The following is an 18,791-nucleotide window of genomic DNA, read 5'->3' on the forward strand; positions in this document are numbered from 1 at the left end:
GAATCTCATGAAGAAGTTGAGGTTTCCTCATAAAATTAATTGACAATATGGTGAGTAATCTATTGACTACTTATAAGCACATGCAAAGCTTCTCATTTCCCTGATGTGGGATTAACTCTCAACAATTTGATGTAAAGCCAAGTTATTTAGAATAAAATGAATAGGGTGGTGCTATTCACGCATCTATTTTTACATTCATACACTTCTTGTTTAATTTTGTCCGTTGATCATCTTTAATTTATTCAATCCAATAGTAAAAAATTTAAAAAAAAGTGTAAAGTAAAAAAAAAAAAAAATGTAAAAAGCACCACCGAACTGAATATTCCAGATTCCACTTTGAGTAACCCTAAACCTAACATGGGCACCACCCGACTTATATTCCAGATTCCACTTTGAGTAAACCTAAACCTAACATAACAATATGGCCCTAACATGGGCAAGACTAACAGCAACCTGTATTCATACTCAAACCTAGCTATTTCGTCAAACTGACACATTCAAACTTATTAATTGTTACAACGGTCTTCATTTGGAAAACGTTTTATAGTTTCACTTTCAGCCTCCAAATATTTGGATAATCCAATTGGAAAATTCCTGCTATCAGCTTGGGAAAACCGATGCACCGTCCAAGACGGCATGTGGTAGAACCTTCTCTCCGCCAAGTGTGGAATGGACCAAGTAAATTGTGGATAACGCTAGAACTCAGGCGAAATTCAGTGTCAAACATGTGGGTGGGGGGTTTCTTCTTTGATCTAAACCTAGTCATAGAAAAAGGTGTAATGACAATATATATATATAATTTTTTTTCGACAAACGATATTATTTACAGATGGAGGTGGGCTTAGCCTCACAATGAGCTAACAATAATATGGTTTAAATTCGTCTTTGGCGAGAAACGAACCAAAGACCTCTCACTTACAAGTTAGAGGAACACTACTAGACTGTAGTACTAATTGACTTATTTTTTAGTTTATACAAGATCTTTAGAGAAGGGGAATTGAAAACACAAAAGTTCAATACGAATAGATGTTTTAATCACTCGAGTTACAAGACATCGATTATACTTTAAGCCGATTTTGGCTAGATCTGATGCTGATTTTCAGCACCTCTTTCGCTCCAAGACGGCATGTGGTAGAAGCTTCTCTCCGCCAAGTGTGGAATGGACTAAGTAAATTGTGGATAACGCTAGGACTCAGGCGAAAGAGGTATAACGACAATATTATTTTTTAGTTTTTTTTTTTGTTTTGACAAACGATATTATTTACAGATGGGGATGGGTTTAGCCTCACAATGAGCTAGCAATAATGTGGTTCAAATTCGCCCTTAATAAGAAACGAACCAAAGACCTCTTACTTACAAGTGAGATAAACATTACTCGATCGTTGTACTAAGTAGCTTATTTTGTTAGTTTATACAAGATCTTTAGAGAAGGGGGATTGAAAACATATGAGTTCAATTACGAATAGGTGTTTTAATCACTCGAGTTACAAGACATCGATTATACATGTTTTAATCACTCGAGTTACAAGACATCGATTATACTTTGAGCCGATTTTGGCTTAGATATGATGCTGATTTTCAACAACTCTTTAGTGAATTTTTTAAGATGAATTTTTCAGTTTCAGGAACACGGCTCGGTACACCAAGTGTACTAATAATAGAATTGGTTGGAAACTTGAAAAAAAAAAATCAAGCAATTGTACCATTACTTAATGCACTGAACCGTGTTCTCTACATATTGAAAAATCTCTTTTTTTAGCCCACACTCTGGTAGCCTTGCTAATTTAAGCTTTTCGGTGGATCCGGTTTGTACGTTTCAACCCCCAACCCAATATATCCTTGGTAGTCTTTCTTGTGACATTAAAGGGCTGTCTTGGCCTAGAACAATGACCAATTTTTTGTTAGACTTCTTTCGGATATGTGTGGAAAACAGTTGTGCTCAGAAACCCTTATCAAATAATTTTAAAAAGAGTAATGATAAGGAGACTAAATTTAGAAAGTAAATTTTGGAAACTATGTAAGTTGATAATTGATTTATTACTTAAACGTGCTCATTTTTATTGGTGACATATCGTTTAGTTTATAAATTTAATCTTTCTAACATGTTTTTTTTTTTTTACACGTAACAAAATTAAAGCGCTTTGAGAAAAAGAAAAAGAAAATCTTGAAGAAACATATGGTATGTTCTTTTTACAGAAAAGCACTGGGAATGACTCCTCAGGAAACATCCAAGCAATGTCCGCTTTAAACAATAATTTATTATTTTCTGTAAGGAATTAGATGGTGTTTCAGGTTTGGCTTATCCAAATTTTATATAGGTGTACAAACCAACTTGACCAAATCTGACTGTCAAGACTTCTATAAATACCACACCCTAGCCAAGCTTGCTCCAGCACAAAACACAAGTACTCTCTGTCTTTGAAACACAAAACACAGAGAAAGCAAGACACTTCAGAAAAAAACAGACCCAGTATCAAAAACCTAATGGGTAAGGGAGGGCAATTGAGTAACGAAGTGGCTAAGCAAGCCAAACCTATTAAGCAAGAAAACATGGCTGCTTGGCTTGTTGATGTCAACACCATCAGGATCCTACCTTTCAAGCTCCCCAGTATTGGTATTTACCTCTCTCCCTTCTTTTAATTCCATGGTTATTTCTTTCAGTTTTTAGTTTTCATCGTTTATATCGTTGCTCACGTATAGCTCCCTGTTTTCTTGGGATTTTGTAATTTTAGGACCCAATGATGTTCGGATTCGGATTAAGGCTGTCGGCATTTGTGGAAGCGATGTTCACTACCTCAAGACGATGAAATGTGCGGATTTTGAGGTTAAGGAGCCAATGGTGATCGGACATGAGTGTGCTGGGATCGTAGAAAAAGTTGGCAGCGAGGTGAAGCATCTGGTGCCCGGTGACCGCGTCGCGGTAGAACCTGGTATCAGCTGCTCACGGTGCCAGCAGTGCAGAGGAGGCCGCTACAATCTGTGCCCGGACATGAAGTTTTTCGCCACCCCACCGGTTCATGGTTCCTTGGCTAATCAGGTATTAATAGATGCAATTAAAAAATTTCGACTTTCTTAAGCTTAGTGCCAAATGAATTCTGTAGGATTGGGGCCATCTAATAACCATTTCGTTTTAACAGATTGTGCATCCTGCGGATCTATGTTTTAAGCTGCCGGAGAACGTGAGCTTGGAGGAAGGGGCAATGTGCGAGCCCTTAAGTGTTGGGGTTCACGCTTGTCGTCGAGCCAATGTTGGTCCCGAAACAACTGTTCTGGTCATCGGAGCAGGGCCCATTGGTCTGGTTTCTGTTTTGGCCGCTCGTGCTTTTGGGGCACCAAGAATTGTCATTGTGGATATGGATGACCAGCGTCTAGCTATGGCAAAGTCTCTCGGCGCTGATGAAACCGTGAAAGTTTCGACAAAAATGGAGGACTTAGATGATGAAGTTGCCAAGATTAAAAAGGCCATGAATTCCGAAGTGGATGTGACCTTCGATTGTGTTGGTTTCAATAAAACCATGTCGACGGGTCTCAACGCCACTCGCCCCGGCGGTAAAGTCTGCCTTGTCGGAATGGGACATGGCATGATGACTGTCCCTCTAACTCCAGCTGCTGCTAGGTATAAATTGTTTTCATTTCGTATAATTTTTCTCTTATAAGAATCGACCTAGCTTATCGTACATTAACAAATTATGTGATCTTATTTGATTAATTATTTTGTTGTGTTTGAACACAGGGAAGTTGATGTGGTTGGAGTTTTCCGGTACAAGAACACATGGCCACTTTGCCTCGATTTCTTGAGAACTGGGCAGATCGACGTGAAGCCGCTTATTACTCACCGGTTTGGATTCACCGAAAAGGAGGTGGAAGAAGCCTTTGCGACCAGTGCTCGTGGGAGTAACGCCATCAAAGTCATGTTTAATCTATAGAAATTAGCTATAAGTTGCTAAATTTCTGATTCTTTGAGAGGACAAGTTGTGATGGTTCGCAATGTTGGATGTACAGAGTTGAAATATTTTTTATTTGCCATTATTTCCTTCAAGAAATATGAACTATGTAATGTTACATTATGCCGAAACGTGCTTCAATCATTATAAGACATTTTTTTTATCTCCAAAAGTTGTGGTTATTTAACATGAGGCTTAATAGTTCAAATCATGTCATTTAAGACAGAAGCCCTGAGGCTCGTTTGGAAGTGTTTTTAAAATAACTGAAAACATTTTTAGTGAAATTGATTTTGGATTCCAAAAGTACTTAAAATATTTTTTGAAAGAAGCATCAAATATGTACTTCTTGCAGGAAGCACTTTAAGTGCTTTTTCGGGATCCACTTAGAGCTCATTTAGATATGTTTTTAAAATGACTGAAATTGCTTTTGGTGAAAATATTTTTGGAAACAATCCTTAGTAAAAATGTTCATAAATTTTGGAAAAACACTTAAATTGCTTCCTGCAAGAAGCATATAACTAGTATTTCTCGTAGAAAGCACTTAAAGTGCTTTTGGAAGCCAAAAACATTTTCTCTAAAAGTACTTTCAGTCATTTTAAAAGCACATCCAAGCGAGCTCTTGTATTTTTATTAAGGTTTGATTTCAAAAACATTTTCATTAAAAAAGCTTTCACTCATTTTAAAAACACTTTCAATTGAGCTTTTCATTGCTTCAGTCACAAGTAACTATTTTTCTTTCTCTTTTTCAATTGAGCTTTTCATTTTAAAAACACTAAAGGAGTGGGGGAGTGGGTTAAGCCTCACAATGGGCTTGCAATAATGTGGTTCAAATTTGTCTTTTGCGAGAATCAAACTTAAAACCTTTCACTTACAAGTGAAGAGGATTACCACTAGACCGTAACACTAAGTGGCTACAACACATTTAAATATATATACACATGCAAAAATGGAAATCGAGGCCCTTCCGATTTGGGGGCCCTGTGCAGTGACACAACTTGCAATCCCTCAGGGCCGATTTTGCAACACACTACCAAGTTAAACGTTTAAAATTACCCAAAAAGTTTACGGCAGTAATAATATGTGGGATAAGACGAAGAAAACATTATATATATAAAAAAAAACATTTGTGAATATCAATCGCCCTTGCGCTTGCACTTGCCCTTTCTCCTTCCAAACTATTGGACGTGCACAAAGACAATTACTGTTTAGAGTGAAAAGTAAATACAATTTTATTACCCTTATTCTTCAATTGCCATTACACTTCCCCAATTGATAGAGATGCTATGAGAGAATCGTGCTTTAATAAAATCTTTATGATATAAATATCGTTATAGCTCACTTTTACTTTTTGATTTTCGAAAATTATATTAGTTGATCCTATATGTTCTCCTTTATCCAATAACAATTATTTCCAAACATGTTAGTTTTTGGGCACAACACTTAATCTTAAATTATCTTAATTTATCTTAAATTGGGTTTAATAATTACTGCTCATCTACCCACTAAACCACAAGCCAGTGACCCAATAGTAAAGAGCGGATTACGAAACTTCCTTAAAACTAAAAACTGAAGGTCTCGGATTCGAAACCCACTACTGGTGTGGAAACCAGACCCGTGGCCAGTGGGAGGCTGAAATGCCTCTGTGAGTCTTCCTGGCCCCCGGAAGAGGTGAATAACCATAACTTGCTACCAGTTGTCCCATTTTTTAAGAGCAAGTCCACCCCTCCTTTGGAGACTGGCCCAAAGCCTAAAAAAATAGGCTGGCACCTAAAAAAATCCACTCCACCCCACAAAGTAGGCTGGCTCAAAATGGAGGCTGGACTGAGCAAGGAACTGGCCATGTAAATTTCTTGTTTTGCTATTGGCATTTGAGATACACGTGCTCGTGGGCTCGCATTCCAGCATTAAAAAAAAAAGGAAAATGTCAGAATCTTACAATGGGCCACATGTCCACTTTTGGGCTATTGGATTTCAACCTTTTTGAAATATAACAGTCCAAATTAATTAATTTAATAAAAAAATTATAAAAATTGTTTAAAAATACAGAAAAATTAAACAAATTTTTTTTAATATAAATATATAACCATCTTCCACAAAAAATGTACTTTCGGATAATGACACGTGGCATGACAAAATTGGTTAAAAATCATATCCAAAATTAAAAATAATTTTTTTATTATTTTATTAAAAAAAGTATTTTGATACCAATTAACTAGACTCTTGCCTAGCTCATTTTTTAGAGGTGGAGATGTACTTGGCCAATTACTGTTCATTGCAGTAAATTACTATTCATTTGAGTAAATTAAATGAACTTTGAACCAACTCATTTTTTAAGGGTGGAAGTGGTCTAAAGAAAAAAAAAATCTACACACTCACAAGGGATAAGGATCCTCACCAGATCATTTTTCTAGGGATCTTACGGATTTCATGATCGTGACAATTTATCGCACATTGTACGGTCAGTTTTCGTTAGGCACTATTTACATTTAATTTTAAATTTTAAATTTTAAAATAATTTCTGATTACACGATGTACAATGAATGATCACAATCACGGAATTCTTAGGATTTCCAATCTAATTAGAGGGCGGTGTCCACAATAAACGAATAGTATGGACGGTTGCTCCGCTGATATCACTCTGCATTACGTCACATCCACTCACCGGTTCCCTAAAAACTCCGCCAACTTAAACTCCGGCAATTCCAACTTGCTAAATCCAAATATTTTGAACAGTTTAAAAATTAGATACTCCGTGAGAAAGTTAAGACAAAATATAAAATTTGATAATACATTATTAAATTAGAATACCTCAACATGCGGAAATCTTAAATGAATAAGGAGCTTCTCTACCATAAAGAAAGTTAAGACTACTGCAATTTTAGATAATATGATTAGTTTGAAATACTTCCACATACGTAAACCTAGATGAATAAGGAGTTTCCACTGAGATAATAATTCCCAAATCTTAATGAAATATGGATAGTGTAACAGAAAGAAGACTATCCAAAAATAGTTAGGATGATTACGGACACACATAAAATAATGACCCTAAAAACACTATATATAGCAGGGGCAAACCAAAGACCAAATCATGGTATAGATTTACAAATTGCAAGAGCAGCAATCTTATTTCCTCATTGGCTTGATATAATACTATAGCTAGGGCACGCTTTGTTCCATCAGAAAAGTATCCTTTTCTTATCAAACACACAAAAAGAGGAAGCACAAATAATATGGGGAAGGGAGGTCAGTCGGCTGACGGGGAGGCCAGAGAAGGGGGGGAACAAGAAAACAAGGCTGCATGGCTTATTGGTGTTAACAACCTCAAGATCCAGACTTTCAATCTCCCGAGACTTGGTATACATCTATCTCACTCACTACCATAGATTTTTTAATTCGCAATTGTTTTTTCTCATTTTTTTGGTTTTTGGTTTTTAGTTTTTAGTTTTCATGTCAAATTATGTATCGTCGTTTTGACTAACTTCTTGCTCCCTTGTTTTCTTGGGATCTCTTAATTTTAGGACCCAATGATGTTCAAATTAAGATCAAGGCCGTAGGCATTTGTGGAAGCGACGTTCATTACCTCAAGGTTCTCATCCCTTCCATGTATTTTTCCCACTTTTGATGTTTATTGATTGTAAACTTCCCTGTTCTAAAGTTTTTATTTTTGGAATTTTTTCAGACCATGAAGTGTGGGGATTATGAAGTTAAGGAGCCAATGGTGATTGGCCATGAGTGTGCTGGGATCGTAGATGTAGTCGGAAGCGAGGTGAAGCATCTGGTTTCTGGCGATCACGTGGCTTTAGAGCCTGGCATCAGCTGCGCGAAGTGTCATCAGTGCAAAGGAGGCCGCTACAATCTTTGCCCTGACATGAAGTTTTTCGCCACCCCGCCAGTTCATGGTTCCTTGGCGAACCAGGTAATATATTCGCACAACTACGAAATTTCAACTTCTATTATAAGCTTTGAACATAATGTTATGGTGTTTTATACTATGAACCCGTTTGATACTCATGTCGTTTTACAGATTGTGCATCCTGCGGACTTGTGCTTTAAGCTTCCCGAGAATGTGAGCTTGGAGGAAGGGGCAATGTGTGAGCCCTTGAGTGTTGGGGTTCATGCTTGTCGAAGAGCCAATGTCACTTCGGAAACAACTGTTCTGATCATCGGAGCAGGGCCGATTGGGCTTGTTTCCATGCTATCTGCTCGTGCTTTCGGGGCGCCAAGAATTGTCATTGTGGATATGGATGACCAGCGTCTAGCCATGGCAAAGTCTCTTGGTGCCGATGAAACCGTCAAAGTTTCAACAAAAGCTGAGGATTTGGATGACGAAGTTGCCAAGATTAAAAAAGCCATGAAGTCCGTAGTGGATGTGACCTTTGACTGTGTAGGTTTCAGCAAAACCATGTCAACAGCTCTCGCCGCCACTGGTCCCGGCGGCAAGGTCTGCCTGGTCGGAATGGGACACAGCATGATGACTGTCCCTCTCACTCCCGCTGCTGCCAGGTATAATTTTTTTCCACTAGGTATATTTCGATAAGGATTGACCGTCTTCTTGTTATACGTCAACAAAATTATTAGGGATCAATTAATTGTAGCTAGGTCATGGAGTGCGTTTGCAAATTTGGTCTTTTTTTTTTTTTTTTTTCTTTTCTCTATAAGGATTGACCCCTTTCTTGTCCTACGTCAATAAATTTATTAGGGCATTATAAACCATAGTGCGAGTTTACAAATTTGGTTGTGTCTAACATTTCCTCTTTTTGGTGTGTTTGAACACAGGGAGGTGGATGTGGTTGGAATTTTCCGATACAGGAATACGTGGCCGCTTTGCATCGAGTTTCTGAGAAGTGGGAAGATCGACGTGAAGCCTCTTATTACGCACCGTTTCGGATTTTCCCAGAAGGAAGTGGAAGATGCCTTTGAGACCAGTGCTCGTGGAGGCAATGCTATTAAAGTCATGTTTAATTTGTAGGGACACTGCAAGCTTGTTACCTGATCACTTATCACTCAATAAGCAAGTTTATTGACCTAAAAGCTCATCAAACAAGTTCAATCGTATGGTTTTATCCATACTGTTTATGGTGTTACTTGCACGGACTTCCATTTTGTTTGTATTTTGGATTGTGGTTTGTTTTTTTGGGTTGTTTTGTATTGTTTATAGAATATAACTAATTTATAAATCTGTTGGTGCGGGATGCTCTTTATTTCTTTAACCGGATTGAAATTTCCAACAAAGTTTTTATCGAGGCTCATGTAATTACACCCTATCCTTCATGTTTGTACATATTCCAAACTTTCTGAATATCATATTTGATCTATAAAAAAATAAAATAAAAATAAAAAAAATAAAACCACTTGCAAGTTTACCGTGTCTTTGGAATTATTATAAAGAATGACAAAAATAAAAAGAAATCCAATGAAAGGGGGCATTCTCTCCCTTCCATTTTTCTCTTCCCTCCTCTCTCAGTTTCCTCTTCTTCTTTCTCACTCTACGGAGTAAATAAAACAAGATGATGACGTAACTTAATCATAAACCTTCAAATAAGAGAGAAGGGGAGGGAGGGAAGGGAGGGGAGAGAATTCAGATCCCACTTGTACGGATCAGGATCCTCTCCTGATCTAAGGATGAGGATCCTCCTGATCAAGGAATATGGGCCGTTGGATGAAAATCCAACGGTTATAATTATTATAACTTTAAAGGGACCTCCTGTTTGTAGCCGTTGGATTTTCATCCAACGGCCTACACTTCTTGGTCAGGAGGATCCTCATCCGTAGATCAGGAGAGGATCATGTCCCACTTATACATACCCACACCAAATGTGACGTCACCGCTGCTTTCTAGCAGGAAACAAGAAAAGACTACGAACAAGAGAACTTGTAAAACAAGATGGTTCGTGACCCCCACAAAAGAAAACAGCTTGAAAAAAAAAAATCAAAAAGAAAAAACCAATTTTTACCTACTTGTTAGCTTTACCTACTACTCGTTAGAGCAGATTTCTGTTTGGTTTTGGGGGATGCCAATTGCCAAGGCTAGAATTTAAGTCGCTTTGCTAAGACATTGTGGCCATACACTAAACAAATCCTGCCTGATTATATGGATGCTTGTTAGGTTTTTTTGGATGTCAAGGCTAGAGGTTGACTTAGATACTATAAAAATGAGAAAGACCTTAAGATTGAGGAGGAGTTCTTCGAAATTCACTTAGTTTTTAATTCACAGAACTTCGTGTTTATGGTCCGAACCATAAAAAGAAAGAATTAAAACTAAGATTGTTTGGTCAATCAATTGCAGCAAATAGATAGGCAATTTGTAATTTTCTCTCGAATACGTCCATCTGTTTTTAACTTTTTACACAATTTGATGAGTAATAATCTCATATTTAATTGATGTACAAATGATCTTTACAAAGTAATTTACATAAAATATGAACAATTCGGATCATAGACATAAAATTCTTTAAACTAGTCACGCACTGAGTTGAGGAGGAACTCTAGCTAATTTATTGAAGAGCCAAGTTAATTCCCTAAAAATTTGTGGTGGTATACTGATTAGATGACATTACACGTTCACATTATGCTTTTTTTTTTATTTCTAATTCATCGATATTGAGAGATGAAAATTCGTACCCAAGACCTAACAACCATAAATAAACATTCATAACCACTTGAATTATAAAATTTCTTACCCCATCACCATGCATTTACTTTTCTGTGTGTTGGCGAGAAGAAACACGAAATAAAAAAATGTATATAGTTCGTTTTTCATGGGAGAATATATTGTTTAGTTCAAAGCTAATTAGAAGCCACACTTAGTCAAGGGAAAGGAAGATGTTGGCCAAATCTCCAAAATTGTATAAACCTCGATGTATTTTGCAAGGGTAGTTTCTGCAAGGTCAATAATTAATATTCAACTTTGAGTAAACCTGCCGGCCAACATTCTAGAGCAAACCAATTTGGATAATGTTTTATATATTCACTTTCAGCCTCTAGTTGGATAATTTTATCGGAAAATTCATGCAAGCAGGTTAGAAAATTGGAGGCACCGTCCAATACTAATCGAGAAGGGCATGCATGCGGGTGAAGCTTTCGACTTGCTTCGGAGTCAAACCAAGTTAAATGTGGATAAGATTAGACGGATGTGGGGTCTCGTCTGTGATCGAACTGTTAATTAATGGATTGGTGAACGCTCTTAATCACCTAATTACGAAATTTCAACAATCTTCGAGTTTTTTATGTTTAGCAATAGTGCTTCTCAGGGATCTAAAATCATAGAAGAGACTTGCCTTGCCTACACACTGTGTGAGGCTATCACGACATCCCAAACTAATAATTCGATGTCATGTAAAAAGTTGAAACGCATGTTATTACGATACTGAAATTAAATGTTACAATGACATATCAAAAAGTGGAGAAATTATTCATGATGCCCCTAACGTGGATGGTACATTACATATTATTTATAATTGGTTGAAAAATCTTATCTTTAAAGAGCGCCTATGTTAATTTTTTTTTGTCAAATTTTTAATTGAAGCATGCTGTTAAATTTTTTTATATTTCAACTGGTATGTTACTTAATATTTTTTTTATCATATAGGATCCACTTTAAAATAAAATAAAAAGTAAAATCATTTTTTTTAGCAAAAAGAAAAATCATTTTAAACCTTTATATTCTAGTGGATTAGAGGACCTACCAATTAAAAAATAAATATATTGCAAACGTAGGCAGCGTCGAAATTGACGCTGGAAGCCATCCTGCCATTCATCTGCATTGTAATGCCACTCATTAAAAGAATGATTTTTGGATTCTTTTTGTGAGAATTTTAGAGATCTTCAAATCGTGGTCATTTATCGTACATTATCAGGCCAATTTTTATCAGGTATTATTCATATTTAATTTTAAATAAAACTATTTAAAATAATTTCTGACCGCACAATGAATAAATACGATTTGAGGATCCCTAGGATCCTCACAAAGAGGATTCTCATTCCAGTTAAAAGACTATATATTTAATGTCAAAAGTGATTAGTTGGCATTTTACCTAAGATTTGGCATCTATTTTGGAGATTGTCCAAGTTGTTAACTTTTTAACATAAATATCTCATAATTTGTATAGTAGCACGTAATGTATCACTCTGTATTTTGAGCATACTGAAAATCTCTCCAAAGAGTGTTGGTAAGTCCTTCCCTTTTATAGAAGTTCGAGAATTGCCAAATTATGGGCTTGAACTCTTTGTGATAGCCCTTTGGGCTTATTTGTTTGGTTTAATCTGGTTTGGTAACCCAGTCACACCTTGCTTCCATTGATTTGATAATCACCAAGGGGTTTATGTGGACTTTCAAGCCCGTTTGAAGTTTTGTTAGATTTTTTTTTTGAAGTTTTAACGAAAAGTCTACGGTACTGTTCACTTTAACGAAAAACTATATTTTTACATAAAAAAGTCAAACCTGGTACTATTCAGTTTATCCTTTATTTTGTCATTATCGTTAAAACTCAAAGTTTTCAAGCCTTTTTCATTAGTTTTTCTTTTTTTTTTCTTGAAAATGTCGAAATTTTTTATTGAAGACTTGTCGTTCTTATTGAAAAGCATCCGGATACAATTTTCTTTGCCAAAAGCGTTTTTAATAATTAGAAAATATATTTCCAAATTTGCTCACAGAAAGTCCTAGCATTAGTGTGGTTTCATGCTCGTTTCAACCAAAATTTTTTTTTCAATCAAATCAAAATAGAATTAACATGTGCTGACTTTTATTTATTTTTCAAAAGAATTTGTATCAAGATTGGTGTCTGAAATTGGACCTTCCAATCAAAGTGGTCCCCTAAAATAGAAAATTAATCAATTTTAATACTTCCATCTGCTGGTACGGCACAAGCACACTAACAAACTATGAAACTAGGGCTGGTTTGGTATTACTGTGCTTTGAAAAAAAAAACTGCTTCTGCTGTACTGTGAGAATAAGCTCATTTTTGTTGCTTCACGTTTTCTACTTTTTTCACCCAAAATTGTGAAAATTTACCAAACATTTTTTTAGCTTAATTTTTTTTTATACCTACTTTTTATAAAAACACCTCAGTACCAAACCAATACTAAGCACACTGAGTGCGAGATCTGCTCGTGTGCGGCATAAGAACACTAACAAAGGATTTGACAAAAAGCTTTCGAAGGGACCAAATTGATTGATTTTTTATTTTTGAGACCATTTTGACTGGAAGGTCCAATTTCAACAACCAACCCTATAAAAACCCTTATTCAAAATTGAGACGAGAAAGATTACAATCCGAAGTCCATAGCAACTTGGAATGAGCCAAGAAGCTTCTTCACGTCCATGGCACCCAAAAGAGGGGACTGCGGATGGCGGACGGCGGACGGCGGATGGTGCTCAAGCTACTAATTCCTGGCTCTATAAATCCTCCAAAACAAGAAAAATCGCAATGCATTCCCATCCCCTTCTCCTCAGGCAGTGACCGCAGCTGGTTCAGTCCATTTCCATACTTTCACTTGACCGGTTCCATCACCCGTGAAAAACAAGCCACCAGGGCCTACCTGAATCGATCTTATCTCCTGTTTTGAAAATATTTTACCCCTCTCCGAAAACCTAGACCATACAATAGAAGCAAAGATGACAATTGCAGCAACGTCAGATGCTTGAAATATAAGTTTTCTAAAAATAAGAGAGGACTACAACAGATAGATTGTGCTGAAAGCTCACGATGGTAAATCATATATGCGGACAGTGTTGTCGTTGCAAGCGCACAGTAAGACTGGCTTGGCTTCTGAATCATGCATCCCACAGAGTGTTATCAAACCCTGCAGCAAGGTCGTAAGCATTATTAAACTGGACCTTTCTTGACACCTTGAAAATCATAAAAAACCTCTAATGATGACAAGTTCAGGAAACTGAACGTTAAACCCATCGCTAGGTGAAACACCAAGCAAAGTTATTCATTTACTGTGGGGAATACAATGATGATTACGATACCAAAACACAAAATACAAGTGTAGCACGCATCAGAGATTCCAACTTTCCAAGTGTACGGACACGGAGTATCAGCCTTGAATGTTCTTTGGATGAGGAACTTTGAGTTTCCATGGAACCTAGGCTAATTTGTTAGGAATGTACTACAAACTTAGATGGATGGACTTGATGCAATACAATTGAGAAGACTTTCAAATGACACCTGTCATGGTGTCATTCTGAAAGTCCTTTGTTAAGTGTATTTGTAGCGTTTTAGTAAGACCTTTGTACTGCTTTAGTTCATTGGTAGTGCCCTTGGAGTGCATTTTAACAGTTGAGTCTAGAGTTCCTGGGTACTTTAAAGTCCCTCATCCAAACATAGGGCTGTGGAAATCTTAAAACATACCCAGCTTGTTCTTTGTCAACGCAGGAATAGGGATTAACTGAAGAGGGAAGACATATATTGAAACATAAACATACATGTTCTTCTGTGTGAGTATATGTTGCTTCCAAGTTTCCACTTTGAGTAGCAACCCAGACCTGCACAAGCAAATGAATTGGAACAACTAAATAATTTTACAGTTCTGCAACACTCTGTTACATATACATGCCCACAAAAAGAGTTACAAAACATAGAAGTAAAACACACCTTTAATTGTCGATCCAAGGAACATGATAAAAGAAACTGATCCCAGCAAAGAACAGACATGACAACTTCAGTATGCTCTGTTAGCGTTTGTATACACTGCAAAGTTTCCAGGCTCCAGACCTAAAAAGAATTCCAATGAAATAACTGTTATACTGGTATGGAGCAATTAAGGGCCTCGAGCGTTCCACCAGCAAGAATTTATGCTTATTAAAGAATACATGTGATACTGAACCCAACTTACCCTTATAGAAGGATCCATTGAACCAGAGTAGAGCCTATTTGCTCCAACTACTAATGAAACAACTGCAAGAGTGTGACCTATTAGTGATGCAGCTGGTTCGAAGCAATTAGTAACAGCATTAAACTTCCATGCCAATATAGAACCATCCTGCATTGAAGGACAATTTTGCTAAATATTAGGAAATATGTTGATCCCACACATGAATATGCACAAAGGAAAATGGAGAGGAAGCGATGGAGGAAGTAATGCATGGGCACGCAACATACATAAACAAATTTCAAATGAAAAATAAAAAAACAAAGTTTTCTCCCTCAATAATACAGTTCACATAATGTAGCTGATAGCCCTAACAAGAAAGATATGAGGACCAAACCTTAATTGAGGTATAATGGTAGTAAAAAAATTACCTGTGTACCAGCAAAGAGCAAATCATTTCCCACAACCATGGCATAAACTTGCCCGACAGGCCCACTAAGACTCAGTTCAGAGTTAGTCTGGGTGTTCCATGCCTACAAAACCATATCCATATATGAATGAGCCACATCCTTATATTCTGATGCTACAAGCTTACATTACACGAGATTCCTCCTGCCCTACCTTTACAGCTTCTGGTATGCCAACAAAAATCCAAGGACCTTCACTGATCATACACCCTACTTCACCGCCAAGATTAATAACTCCCAGGCACTGCAACATAAACAAATAGAAGCACACGGATTATTTTCCTAGCCCTTGGGAATGGCAATGAGACACGTCGAAAATAGTATCCAACTATCTAGACTAAGCCCAATGGCAATGAGCATGTGACTTAGGAAAACAAAAGGACAATATAGGAGACATGGGTGCAAATCTCTAGAGCAGCCTCCAGTCCACTGTGTCAAAAGCTCTCTTCTATGCATCCTAGAACACAAGCTATCTTACCCTTCTACATTTTTCGTCAGTCTCGCATACTCTGCTTGCTAATGTGATCTCCATTCAATTTGACTATACTTTGAGAGACAGCTGCATTCAGTGATGTTAATAGAAACTACTTTCCACATACAACTTGCACTCATTGTTTACAGCTTTTACTAATTGTGATCAATAAAGAAAGAGATTTCTTTACAGAGTCATTAGCTGGCATACAATTTTAACATTCCTAATCCAAATTGAATTAACTAATTGCGATCACTCAAGTTAGCTATTACGCAAAGACTTTCAGTTGATAAGAAACTCTCAAGTCGCCCAGATTGATTACACTAAGCCCTAATCCAAACATGAGAAATGGGATCAACTACGGGAGTCCTCTACCCATTTAATCAAACATTAAACTTTCACCCATCACAAAAAAGGGAAAGAACTATTGAAACATATCCATTTAACTACAAGTCCTCAGGAACATACATATAATATAGTTAAATAATTGAAAATTGGAGTCCCAAAAATGAATAACTACCTGACCAGACGCGCAATCCCAAACCCTCACAGTTTGATCCTTACTCCCAGTATAAAGTTTATCAGACCCAGAAGGCAGTGCAATCCCACTAACAACCTGTTCACAAAACGTCATCAATTCCAAAAACATAAATACCAAGAAGGACCCAAAAGCACATAAGTAATTCAATAGAAACAATGAGAACCCAACATATATAATCTAAAAATCACCTTCTCATGCCCCTCAAGCTGCGTCAACAAGCTGAAGCTATCCCCCATACTCCAAGAATGCAAGAACTTACACTTATCCCCATAGCTGCAATTCCCCTGAACCCAAAAATTACAGACTTTCTCCATCTTCCTAACAAACACCCTATTTGCTCCTCCTGTACGACCCCACGTCGAAGAAGTCCCGCCATTGAAGTTATTGGGACCCCGATTCCGTGACGATGGACCGTCGGTGTCAGCGGCGAAGGCGTGATGGCGCTTAGTCGAGGCCATCCCGTTGAGACCTTGCTGCGACGGCGGCGCCGGTAGCTCTCTGTGGAGGAAAGGGCAAGGGTGGCGATTGCACTTGCCCGCTCTCCAATGGTAGCATACCTTCTGGTTCTTTGATGGGTCGGATTGTGGCCCACCCAGTCTGTAAAAGACCCGTTTGCTTCCCCCTCCGTCTACATCCATTGGCCACGGATTGGAATCTCTCTGTAGCTATAGACTTTGAACTGAAACTCAAAAGCTTCGATTTTCCCCCTTTTTTGTTTATGGGGTTTTTCAATTTCGATTGGATGAATTGGTTGATTGGAATTCGATCATGGAGTTGGAGAGAATCGGAAAGTCGAAATTTTCTTGCTCTCTCTCTCTGGATGGTGAGGGATTGGGGGGATTTGAATTTCGGAAACCCTAATTTAATTTCAGGAGCAGAGTTTGATTTGTATCAGTCTGTTCACCCATCTGTCTCTCTGTCGCTCTCGCGGTAAAGGGAGGGAGGCTATGTACAAAACTGGAATTGCGTCGCGTCTACGAGGAAGTTGAATTACCGAAATGCCCTGGTTTTGATGGGAAGATACGCTCCCTGTAAAAGGGCTCGGTTTCGTGTCCCTCAATACTACGATCTGGTAGTATTCATTCTCATTTAGAAGTGAGATGTCTTAGTTTGAATATCGTGGATGGAGAATTCGATACTAAATTAGGCTGCCCATTATATGGTTTCGTCGAACTCCCCTTTCCTTAGTGTAAAAATATCAATGTACTATAAACAAAAAAAAAAAAAAAAAAAAAGCCTCGTTTGGTAGTATATTTAAAATGACTGAAAAAATTTTAGCAAAAATGTCTTAGGTTCTAAAAGTATGTGCCTTCTACAAGAAATACATAACTTTTATTTTTATTTTTTATGAATCATTTAAAGTATTCTTTATAATTCACTTTCATTTTTACTAAGGATTGGTTTCAAAAATATTTTCACCAGAAGCGTTTTTGCTCATTTTAAAATCACTTCTAAATAATCACTAAGTTTTCGTGGAGGGTTTTCCTTGTCTTTTTACTTTTCCCAAAGCAATTTTTATGCAGGAGAATTAATTATTGAGGGTTCTAGCGTGATTACAAATTTGGCCTAAACTACACAATAAAGCAATTACAATTAGATATTAAACTCATTTTTAATAAGAGTTGAATTTGAGACTACTCACTCATAAATGAACATAAGTATCAGATGTAATTGTGTTGGTTGCAATATATTTTGTATTGCAAAAACTAGTCGGGTTGTCATTGTTTTGAAGAGTCCAAATCGTCACACATTTTCGCACATTCTCCATATGGCCCTCTTATCTCTTCCTTCTTTGAGCTTGGGTTATGGATGAAAGAGAAGGAATCGAGAATAAAGTATCAGCAACAACCGGTTTTATTGCGGAACAACTCATGATGTTCATATCAATCTATTATGTACCTCTGCATCTAGCACATTTGAAAATGTGTTTACTCGATACTCTGCTACTTATGTGACATTGGAGTGACTTCATAAACAAGTTTTAGAAGTTTGAAAACAAATTCAAACGAATAGACATGGTTTATATAAAGTGATACCTCAAATTGATGGGTTGTAGTCCAAATGTTATTTGGATTTTAATGTCTTTCAAACCATTTAAAAAAGAAAGCTCCAAACAAACACATGGTGGTGTGACCGCTAGAGTCGGAGCTGTATGAACATTCTGAGAGGCTCACTACAAATCGCATGAAGAAAAAGTGACTGCAAATCCGAAATGAAGTGGGATCGAGGAAGGCCGGCGCCAGGTGGGGAGGACAAAATTTGGAATGAAGAGAAACATGGAGGTGGACGGAAAACAGAGATTGGAGGAAAAGGGGAAATCAAAATCGGGGCAAAGGATGGGTAGGTCAAGACGAATAGCAAGGGCAAAAATGCAGGGGAAATTAACTAGTAAACAGAAAAGAAAAGAAGAAAAAGAGAAGCGGGGGACTGACCACCGACCCTGGCCTCAGTTAGGTCCAGCGGTGAAAAAAATAAAGAATTTAACAGTAACATCACATCAAATGAGAAGAACTCTCACGAAGAGAAACGAGAGAAGAACTATCACAAAT

The 18,791-nt window shown here is 37.3% G+C and overlaps 3 protein-coding genes across 3 annotated transcripts; 2 read left to right on the plus strand and 1 right to left on the minus strand.

The window, feature by feature from the left end:
* Window positions 1–2,408: 2,408 nt before the first annotated feature.
* Window positions 2,409–4,091, plus strand: LOC137735169 (sorbitol dehydrogenase-like). The gene is made up of 4 exons (XM_068474565.1): window positions 2,409–2,614; window positions 2,733–3,037; window positions 3,138–3,616; window positions 3,734–4,091. The coding sequence occupies exons 1-4, from the start codon at window positions 2,485–2,487 to the stop codon at window positions 3,924–3,926; spliced, it is 1,107 nt and encodes a 368-aa protein (XP_068330666.1). The 5' UTR covers window positions 2,409–2,484; the 3' UTR covers window positions 3,927–4,091.
* Window positions 4,092–7,056: 2,965 nt separating this feature from the next.
* LOC137735165 (sorbitol dehydrogenase-like) lies at window positions 7,057–9,268 on the plus strand. The gene is made up of 5 exons (XM_068474560.1): window positions 7,057–7,301; window positions 7,466–7,533; window positions 7,627–7,863; window positions 7,972–8,450; window positions 8,724–9,268. Exons 1-5 carry the CDS (start codon window positions 7,178–7,180, stop codon window positions 8,914–8,916), a joined length of 1,101 nt encoding a protein of 366 aa, XP_068330661.1. The 5' UTR covers window positions 7,057–7,177; the 3' UTR covers window positions 8,917–9,268.
* Window positions 9,269–13,108: 3,840 nt separating this feature from the next.
* On the minus strand, window positions 13,109–17,149 carry LOC137733390 (zinc finger CCCH domain-containing protein 63-like). The gene is made up of 9 exons (XM_068472541.1): window positions 16,431–17,149; window positions 16,222–16,317; window positions 15,384–15,473; window positions 15,194–15,295; window positions 14,787–14,933; window positions 14,546–14,665; window positions 14,377–14,436; window positions 13,651–13,748; window positions 13,109–13,536 (listed from the first exon to the last, which is right to left on the minus strand). Exons 1-9 carry the CDS (start codon window positions 16,878–16,880, stop codon window positions 13,395–13,397), a joined length of 1,305 nt encoding a protein of 434 aa, XP_068328642.1. The 5' UTR covers window positions 16,881–17,149; the 3' UTR covers window positions 13,109–13,394.
* Window positions 17,150–18,791: the final 1,642 nt, after the last annotated feature.

The sequence above is a fragment of the Pyrus communis genome, chromosome 5, assembly GCF_963583255.1.
Source record: "Pyrus communis chromosome 5, drPyrComm1.1, whole genome shotgun sequence".
In the NCBI taxonomy this organism is placed as follows: domain Eukaryota; kingdom Viridiplantae; phylum Streptophyta; class Magnoliopsida; order Rosales; family Rosaceae; genus Pyrus; species Pyrus communis.

What these genes read in the sequence shown, in the direction of transcription:
- LOC137735169 (XM_068474565.1), top strand. Translation starts at nt 2,485, where the DNA reads ATGGGTAAGGGAGGGCAATTGAGTAACGAAGTGGCTAAGCAAGCCAAA. An exon ending in TTTCAAGCTCCCCAGTATTG is followed by an intron (nt 2,615 to 2,732) that starts GTATTTACCTCT and finishes TTGTAATTTTAG; the next exon opens with GACCCAATGATGTTCGGATT. An exon ending in ATGGTTCCTTGGCTAATCAG is followed by an intron (nt 3,038 to 3,137) that starts GTATTAATAGAT and finishes TCGTTTTAACAG; the next exon opens with ATTGTGCATCCTGCGGATCT.
- LOC137735165 (XM_068474560.1), top strand. Translation starts at nt 7,178, where the DNA reads ATGGGGAAGGGAGGTCAGTCGGCTGACGGGGAGGCCAGAGAAGGGGGG. An exon ending in GCGACGTTCATTACCTCAAG is followed by an intron (nt 7,534 to 7,626) that starts GTTCTCATCCCT and finishes GAATTTTTTCAG; the next exon opens with ACCATGAAGTGTGGGGATTA. An exon ending in CTCACTCCCGCTGCTGCCAG is followed by an intron (nt 8,451 to 8,723) that starts GTATAATTTTTT and finishes GTTTGAACACAG; the next exon opens with GGAGGTGGATGTGGTTGGAA.
- LOC137733390 (XM_068472541.1), bottom strand. Translation starts at nt 16,880, where the DNA reads ATGGATGTAGACGGAGGGGGAAGCAAACGGGTCTTTTACAGACTGGGT. An exon ending in AGCTTGAGGGGCATGAGAAG is followed by an intron (nt 16,318 to 16,430) that starts GTGATTTTTAGA and finishes TTTTGTGAACAG; the next exon opens with GTTGTTAGTGGGATTGCACT. An exon ending in CGCATATATGATTTACCATC is followed by an intron (nt 13,537 to 13,650) that starts GTGAGCTTTCAG and finishes TGTATGGTCTAG; the next exon opens with GTTTTCGGAGAGGGGTAAAA.